Source organism: Stegastes partitus, unplaced genomic scaffold (genome assembly GCF_000690725.1).
Source record: "Stegastes partitus isolate 25-593 unplaced genomic scaffold, Stegastes_partitus-1.0.2 Scaffold234, whole genome shotgun sequence".
Lineage (NCBI taxonomy): Eukaryota > Metazoa > Chordata > Actinopteri > Pomacentridae > Stegastes > Stegastes partitus.
The window spans coordinates 448,546-456,939 of NW_007577965.1; the positions used below are offsets into that span (position 1 = coordinate 448,546).

At 43.9% G+C, this 8,394-nt stretch overlaps 1 protein-coding gene across 1 annotated transcript; it reads left to right on the plus strand.

The window, feature by feature from the left end:
- The first annotated feature begins 224 nt into the window (after positions 1-224).
- Positions 225-8,364, plus strand: thbs4a (thrombospondin 4a). Its single transcript, XM_008281484.1, has 23 exons — positions 225-484; positions 1,376-1,573; positions 1,663-1,910; positions 2,032-2,134; positions 2,248-2,339; positions 3,168-3,219; positions 3,317-3,543; positions 3,644-3,781; positions 3,865-3,945; positions 4,040-4,192; positions 4,308-4,412; positions 4,505-4,612; positions 4,740-4,899; positions 5,894-6,012; positions 6,095-6,147; positions 6,245-6,329; positions 6,448-6,544; positions 6,636-6,814; positions 6,976-7,024; positions 7,149-7,345; positions 7,432-7,604; positions 7,695-7,834; positions 7,926-8,364. The coding sequence occupies exons 1-23, from the start codon at positions 403-405 to the stop codon at positions 7,988-7,990; spliced, it is 2,904 nt and encodes a 967-aa protein (XP_008279706.1). The 5' UTR covers positions 225-402; the 3' UTR covers positions 7,991-8,364.
- The last annotated feature ends 30 nt before the right edge of the window (positions 8,365-8,394 follow it).

An 8,394-nucleotide genomic window follows, 5' to 3' on the forward strand; every position in this document is an offset into this window, starting at 1 on the left:
AAAAATGTCTCATATTCATTTTTAAAAGTCTCTAATGCCTTACTTTTAAAAGCTGAAATGTCATCTAATAGTAATCATATTCTACTGGAGCTTTTACCGACAGTGACAATATACAACTGATGATTTAATCAGATGATATTTCTGGGAGGAACACTCCCCCTAACGATTAAAATAGCCTTTTCACTGTGCAATTTTTGAGGACCCTCCCCTTTGCCTGTGACCACAAAACCATCTCACCTCTGCTGAAGATTTTGCTTCAAGGTCTTGACTTGTCATCATCATCATCATCAGCATCATTCTGAGGGAGATCAGTCTGCAACAGTCGTATTGATCCACAGGAGGAAAGTTTGTTTCTTTAGGAACAGAGCTTTGTTCCGAGGTGTGTCCGGCTCTGAAGCTCTGATGATGGGAGTGTGTGTCAGAGCAGCAGCTCTGGCTGTGGTGCTGCAGCAGCTGGTTCTCACTGTCACAGCTCAAGGAATGGGTAAGTACCGGCTCCTCACCATCCATGCAGTTCTGGAAATTTTCAACCAGCATATTTCTGTGTGCTGTATATGTTAGACTTCTATACAACGCTGTTTTAGTCACCGTCTTTTCTGTTTACATATTCTTAGCAATGTTTTGTGAAAGCAAGCTCAAATAAAAAGGGTTACTGCTGCTTTGGTTGGCATTCATTTGGCTTTTTTTTGCAGCTTGCAGAGTTTCATGTACAAGATCTAGCAACAGTCTGACCTAAATAAAATGGTGAAACAACGCTAACAACCATCTGAGAAGTGCATCTGCAACACTTTAATTTGCCTGGAATGGACACGCAAATTTTTCCATAAAATTTCCTGTCACTGTGTGTTACTCTTGTGTTCAGCTAATGGCTGTGTGAAAGTGTTTTTGTGTGTCCATGCATACGAGTGTGAGGCAGCGGGTTTGTTCCAGTGGAAAGAGTTTACTGCTGCTCCTCTCTGCAACTTCAGTCTGCCACTCTATAAAACACAGCAGGATGCAAAAAGTGGCGTTCACTCATACGCACACGGGTGTACAAACACCACACATACACAAATATACAGATACACGGTCACACTTCATAAAGTAACGTAGTGCACTGACTCAGCGGTAGCAATCCACCAGCCACAGTCGTTAAGACACACACTCAAATTACTGGCAAAAAAAGAAATCCAGCACCAATTACAGTGCACCAGGTGGAGCGCTTCCAGTTGGTGTGCTGAATATTTCCTCCTTGGTCCCACTGACTAACCATTAGACTATACATTTCCCTTGTTTTTGTGTTAAATTACACCTTTTCTCTTCACTTTTTTGCTCATTATTGTGGTGCATCTACAGCAGTATAAGGCAGGTTACTAACAGTCCTCTCCTGTGCTAGTCTACGACCTGCTGGTGTCTCCAGACTGCCTTCCAGACCTGCTCCAAGGAAGCTTGAAGAAAAACGGGCGGGATGAAGCTTTCCTCCTCACGTCCTTCAGGCTCCAAAACAAAGCTCCCACCTCTCTGTTCAGTGTCATCAACCCCAAAGACAACACCAAGTACCTGGAGCTCAGCGTGCAGGCCAAACTGAGCAAAGGTGGATTGTTATACTGTGACAAATACCCACTACATTATTAGCTCTCTGTTAACTTGTTTTTCACTGCTTTTTCTTCTCCCCATCTGCAGTGACTGTTCGTTACCAGAAGACTGACGGCAGATTTGGTACAACCAGTTTCAACCACGCATCCCTGGCAGACGGGCGAGACCACCATGTGATGCTACATGCCAGCGGCCTACAGCGCGGCCCGCATCGCCTCAACATCTATGTGGACTGCAGACTGGCTCACACTTTGGATGATCTGCCGGCTGCGTTTGGCTCAGTGCCTCCTGGTCCCAACAAGGTGGCACTCAGGACTCTGCAGTCGAGCGGACAGGTGACTAACAATGTAATAAATATGCTGCACAGAGACAAGAACAGTGAAGTGTCAACATTGCATAGTAGATATTAATGTTTGAGCAACTGCATTGTCTTTGTATCTTGTATTCCTTTGTCAGGATAAACTGACAGACTTGAAGCTGGTGATCGAGGACACCATAGACAATGTGGCCACTCTGCAGGACTGTAGTACAGATCAGACTGATTCTGTGCAGCTGCTGGGTGAGAACAAAATACAACTGGCTTTCTGAATCACATCACAAACACGGGATATCATTTCAACCCACTCCTGGAAGATTTTTCATGTGTGTGTTTCATTTGTGAAATCCACTCAGGTATCCAGGGAGGCAGGATGGTGCAAGACCAGACCACCATGATGGAGCTGAAGACCATGTTATCTGAGATGAAGGAGCTGCTCCACCAGCAGGTAACCTGTTCTGAGTTCTGATCTCGTGTGTCTAACATGGGTAACTCCTGGATGGATGGAAAGGCAAAAAAAAAAAAAAACCCTCACAAAAACAAAGACTTTACTTGCTCACCATATTTTTTTTTAAATAAATAAAAGGATATTGCAGCATTTCAACCCAAAGTCAAATAAACAGTTCTATAATGATGATGTTTGCCACCTTTGTGGTTGCTTTTTATACACACAATGAGATAAAATTCAATGGAAAAGATGTTTTTTGGACAATGTTTTGTAACAGAAAACGTGCAGAGGCGCCTGGTTGTTTAGTGGAACAGCACGCATTTAAAAATGAGAGCGGGCACATTCACAACTATTTGGAATATTTCCTTTCTTCAATATGTGATCGTTTTTGCAATCACATCAGCATTTCGTTTTGGAAATCGGGAATCCAGACTGTGAGAACCTGCAGATTTTCTGGACCTGCCTTGTTTCAAGGCTTTATGTAACCTCAGCAACAGACAGCTTTGTAAAAGCAAACCTTCACCTCAGCAGCACATAGACGTGCACGATTTCAGATGATCATTCAAAGCAAGGAATTATTAGGAGATAAAGTGTTAGACGGCGAGCCTGAAGCAAATAGATACTATTTACTGAGTAAATCCATTATGTAAGGAAACAGAAGTTACCTTAGCAGACACACATTTTATAGCTTCTTAAAATCTCATTCAAATTTTCAGCAGTTTATTGAAAGATCAAGTTTTGATTTCCCTCCACTAGACTGTAAAGTGATAAAACACTTGAATTTCCATGTTTATTAACAGTTCCACACTCTGTTTCCTTCATTTTAAGATTAAGGAGACAAATTTTCTGAGGAATACCATCGCAGAATGTGAATTGTGCGGTAAGAAGCACAAAAACTATTCATTCATTTACACTACTTAGACAAAAGACACGAAAACGACATTCTAACTTTTCAATCTGTCCGTGTGCTGCCGCAGGATTTAAGAACAATGTTGGGGGCAATCCGACTGACACAAATCCAGGTCCAGGTCCCGGTCCAGGTCCTGGAAACGTTGACCTGCATCCTATGCCTCTGATTCAGTGCCCAGCTGGAACCTGTTTCAGACAGAACATGTGTATCCGTTCAAACTCGGGGGGTTTCCAGTGTGCGCCCTGTCCTGATGGATTCACAGGAGATGGGGTGTACTGTGATGATGTGGATGAGGTGTGGATAAAGTTTCTAAGCTTGAATGTATCTTTGTAACTAGTAACTGAAAGTAGGGCCAGTCAGCATTTGACAAACGTCTGTTCTGTCTGTGTTTTAGTGCAAGTTTAATCCATGTTTCCCTGGTGTCCGGTGCGTGAACACTGCTCCAGGTTTTCGCTGTGAGAAATGTCCTCTGGGATACACTGGACCAGAGTTAACTGGAGTGGGAGTGTCTTACGCTAAGACAAACAAACAGGTCCAACATATAAGAAATATATAAAACAGTCATTCTGCTTGATTTATGGGTGGACTACATACTCTATGAACTGTTCCTCCCAGGTGTGTGACGATGTCGACGAGTGTCAGGGACCACCTGACAATGGAGGTTGTACCGCCAACTCAGACTGCCACAACACTATCGTAAGAACACTGGAACTGGTGCAAGGTTATTTTTTAAATACTTTTTATAGGTAAAGACCCTTTTTTTCTGACCCTTTTCTCTCCTCCTCACCAGGGCTCCTTCCGCTGTGGAGACTGTAAATCTGGCTTCACAGGTGACCAGGTGGGAGGCTGCCATGGTAGCAGGCTCTGCCCCAATGGCCAACCCAACCCTTGTGACATCAATGCAGAGTGCATCGTGGAAAGAGATGGCAGCATTAGCTGTGCGGTAAGAATTCGCGACAGGGACAGCAGCATGAATACGGTTATTATTATGCGGTTCTGTATTAAATTACATCCTCAAAATGTCACGTCCTGCCTCCTCTTTCCTGTGTGTATGTCAGTGTGGCGTTGGCTGGGCTGGCAACGGATATGTGTGTGGAAAGGACACGGATATTGACGCATATCCTGACAATAAGCTCCGGTGCAGAGACAGCACCTGTAAGCAGGTACTCATTTCTACATTTACGACCTTTCTTCACATGTAATTCATGCTAGGATTAAAAACCATGTGGTGTGTGTTTCCTTGTGTTGTGTCCAGGACAACTGTGTGTTTGTGCCAAACTCTGGCCAAGAGGATGCAGACAGGGACGGGATGGGTGACGCCTGTGATGATGATGCAGACAGTGACGGCATTCTTAACATAGATGTAGGTGACCTTTATCCACAGGTCCAAGCGCACAGTGATGTCTCCTAAGACTTCTTAACACTTCCTAAACAGATAATTGCTTCTGTCACTGAGTTCATCCAATATAAAATTCCTTTGTCTGTCTCAGGATAACTGCTGGCTGGTCCAGAATGTAGACCAGAAGAACAGCGATAAGGATCTTCATGGTGACGCCTGTGACAACTGCAGGACGGTTGAGAATCCGTCACAGAGGGACACAGACCAGGACGGTCTGGGGGATGAATGTGATGATGACATGGATGGGGATGGTAAGTGTGTGTAATATTCACTTTAATAGACACATAATTAGTGCAGTTGCATAATCTCTTAATTGCTTGGTGAAATTAAAGATACAAAGAGCAATAACAGTCATTTTTGCAAATGATCACATTTGCTGAAATAGGCTGGTTGGCTGTTGGAGCAGGAGGTGCAGTAAGTGGACTATTACTGCTTTTATTGCATGAATTAGATATAATAAATTTAGGAGCACAATGTAAAACCTGCAAAACGGCTGATAAACGCATTAAAAATCTGTGTCTGTGACGATTATCCAAACCACAGTCTGCCTGGACCAGACTGCCAAGAATACAAGAATATAACCTTTACAGACCTGGCTGGAAGATGCAGACGGGGACATTTTTGTTGCGTTCACTGAACTGGCAGTGTTTTATCAGTGTAAAACATCCTGCTGCCCTTTTTAATGTGACTGTTTCCAATACACATCCCCAACCAGTTAGATCACCGGCTTTCAGGGAAAACAGCTTCATTAAAAAAAACAGTAGTAAACAGTGTTAAAATGTTCCTACTGGAATCTTAGGTGCTGTTTCAGAAACTTTTCTCACATACCTCACTTGATTGGCCTTTTAGAAAACCACTTACTTGCTCCAGTGGACACACAATTTGGACTGTGTGTGTGCCCACATGTACGAGTACACGTGCTGCATGTTTAGACTCTGTTTGGTAGCCACTGTTTGTTCGGTTTGGCCGAACTCCAGCCTCTTGATGATTTGGTTCTGTCTTCAACTCCCAGGCTGGATTGCTAAGCACTTGGTCATGTCTGTCTTTTCTCTAAAAGCATTTTTCCACCGTAAGCCTCTGCCAGGCGTCGAAGGCCACTGGAAACTATTCCACCTTCGTCTTAAACAAACACCGCCATCTGGTGATGCATTTGACCGCGCTGTAGGCTGCTTCTGTCACGCTTCCTTGTTTTCCCATCAACCTTTTTACGCATGACACAGAAATTAAAGCACTTTATGTTCTCAGGTTTGAAAAATATCCTGGACAACTGCCAGCGAGTCCCCAACGTAGACCAGAGAGACAGAGACAATGATGGCGTGGGGGACGCCTGTGACAGCTGTCCTGACATGGCAAACCCTAACCAGGTAACCAACCAAACATCAGCCTGAAGAAGGTTCATCCACAACCAGAACTCTGACCAGCAGTGTTTGTTTTGTCTACCTGCAGTCTGACTCAGATGATGACCTTGTAGGTGATACCTGTGACGACAACATAGACAGGTAGAGTCCAAATATCGTGATCTGAGGTCTGGATGTCTGTGGACATGTATCAGGTCTGTTTTGTTTTATCTGTCCTGCTTCTTCTTCTTCTTCTCAGTGATGGTGACGGCCACCAAAACACAAAAGACAACTGTCCCAACGTCATTAACTCCTCTCAGCTGGACACTGACAAGGATGGAATGGTTTTTTCTCTTCCTTTTTCTTTAATTTATTTAATGCATCAGACTTCATTGATTCCTCTCATGTATGCTGATGTGTAGATGAGTCTGTTTTCAGTTCTTTGGTTTTTCTTTTCGGTAGGGCGATGAATGTGACGACGATGACGATAACGATGGCATACTGGATGACGATGACAACTGCAGACTAGTTCCCAACCCGGGCCAGGAGGACTCTGATAGTATGACTTGCTGCTTGTTCTTGTATGTCCACATACATGTATTCAGCTTAAGTTGCTACTGTGCTTATTCAGCTGTGTTGTTGTATTTCAGAGAACAAAGTTGGAGACGCGTGTGAAGGAGACTTTGACAAAGACAACGTCATTGACATAATCGACCACTGCCCCGAGAACGCTGAGGTCACCCTGACTGACTTCAGAGCCTATCAGACCGTAGTGCTGGACCCAGAGGGGGACTCTCAGATTGACCCTAACTGGGTGGTTCTCAACCAGGTGAGCAATAGACCAAGTTCAGCTCCTTTTTCTTTTTCTAGCCTGTTTCAGAAGCATCTCTACACTGGATTTTCTCGTAGAGTATTTAATTATATGTTAAATGAATGAATCAACATATTGTACGTGTTTCTTGACAATGCATATAAACTGAATCCTTTCAGGGCATGGAGATAGTCCAGACCATGAACTCTGACCCCGGCCTCGCTGTAGGTAAGTGAAGTGCAGAATGCCTTCATACTATCACAACCCCATCTGTAATCAAATAACTTGGAATATTTCCCATTTTGATCAACAAGTCTTCCTCTCCCTTCCTTCATGCTGTGTCTGTCTGCAGGCTACAAAGCGTTCAGCGGAGTTGACTTTGAGGGAACATTTCACGTGAACACGGTGACAGACGATGACTATGCTGGTTTCATTTTCGGCTACCAGGACTCCTCCTCCTTCTACGTTGTGATGTGGAAACAGACAGAACAAACCTACTGGCAGGCTGCACCCTTCAGAGCCGTCGCTGAGCCGGGAATACAGCTGAAGGTGTGGGGGAAGTGCGTTTGCTGTCATCATCTGTTGTCAGAATCAGTTTGTCCCCTCTTTGATCTTACGTGGCTCTTTATCAACAGGCAGTGAAATCTAAGACAGGCCCTGGTGAGTATCTGAGGAACTCCCTGTGGCACACAGGAAACACCCCTGATCAGGTACGTCTCCTGTGGAAAGACCCCAGGAACGTCGGCTGGAAGGATAAGGTTTCCTATCGCTGGTTCCTCCAGCACAGACCTCAGGTTGGATACATCAGGTACAAACAGACACACACACACCGTCACAAATACATATGCACTCATACTGTGTGAACTGACTAACTAGTTTCACCTCATGCGTTAACCAGGGCTCGCTTTTTTGAGGGTTCAAACCTGGTTGCGGACACAGGGGTGATAACTGACACCAGTATGAGAGGAGGCCGACTGGGTGTGTTCTGCTTCTCTCAGGAAAACATCATCTGGTCCAATTTGAAGTATCGCTGCAACGGTGAGTGACTGCCAGTTGAAGACTGTCTGAATCAGTCTCAGAAGTTGTAAAATATGCTTCTGAGATTCATTTCTCTTTTTCTTTCCCACAGACACTATTCCTGCTGACTACCAGGATCAGCCCACAGCACAGACTGAAGTCAGACAAGGGCAGTGATCCATCCAGGAACAAACTGAGCCATGATGAAAACATAGATAACAGGAGCAGAGCTGCACGGCTCAGAGCAGAGAGGTTAGAAGTCAGAGAGAGAAAGGTGAATATAAAAGGGAACACGATGGAACAGTGGTAAAGGCATAGTAACTTTGTTGTAGCGTGAAAGTTAGAAACGCATAACGTTGGGCATTATATACTTAAAGTCAGTGTAACTGAAGCTAATACATTCATTTATAATCAGTAATTTCTGCTTGTTTTTGATATGTAATATCGCCTTCAATTTTATAAACTTTATGAACACAGCTACAGATGCAGCATTGTTTTTGGAATATACTGTACATATTAAGTACAATAAAATTTGAGGATTTCGCAACATCTCAATGTTTCTATTACATCATTCAATGGAT

Bases quoted from the DNA above. Each gene is read 5' to 3' on its own strand.
- thbs4a (XM_008281484.1), top strand. From the start codon at position 403: ATGATGGGAGTGTGTGTCAGAGCAGCAGCTCTGGCTGTGGTGCTGCAG. The intron at 1,574-1,662 runs GTGGATTGTTAT...CCCCATCTGCAG, and splicing joins GCAGGCCAAACTGAGCAAAG to TGACTGTTCGTTACCAGAAG. The intron at 7,835-7,925 runs GTGAGTGACTGC...TCTTTCCCACAG, and splicing joins TTTGAAGTATCGCTGCAACG to ACACTATTCCTGCTGACTAC.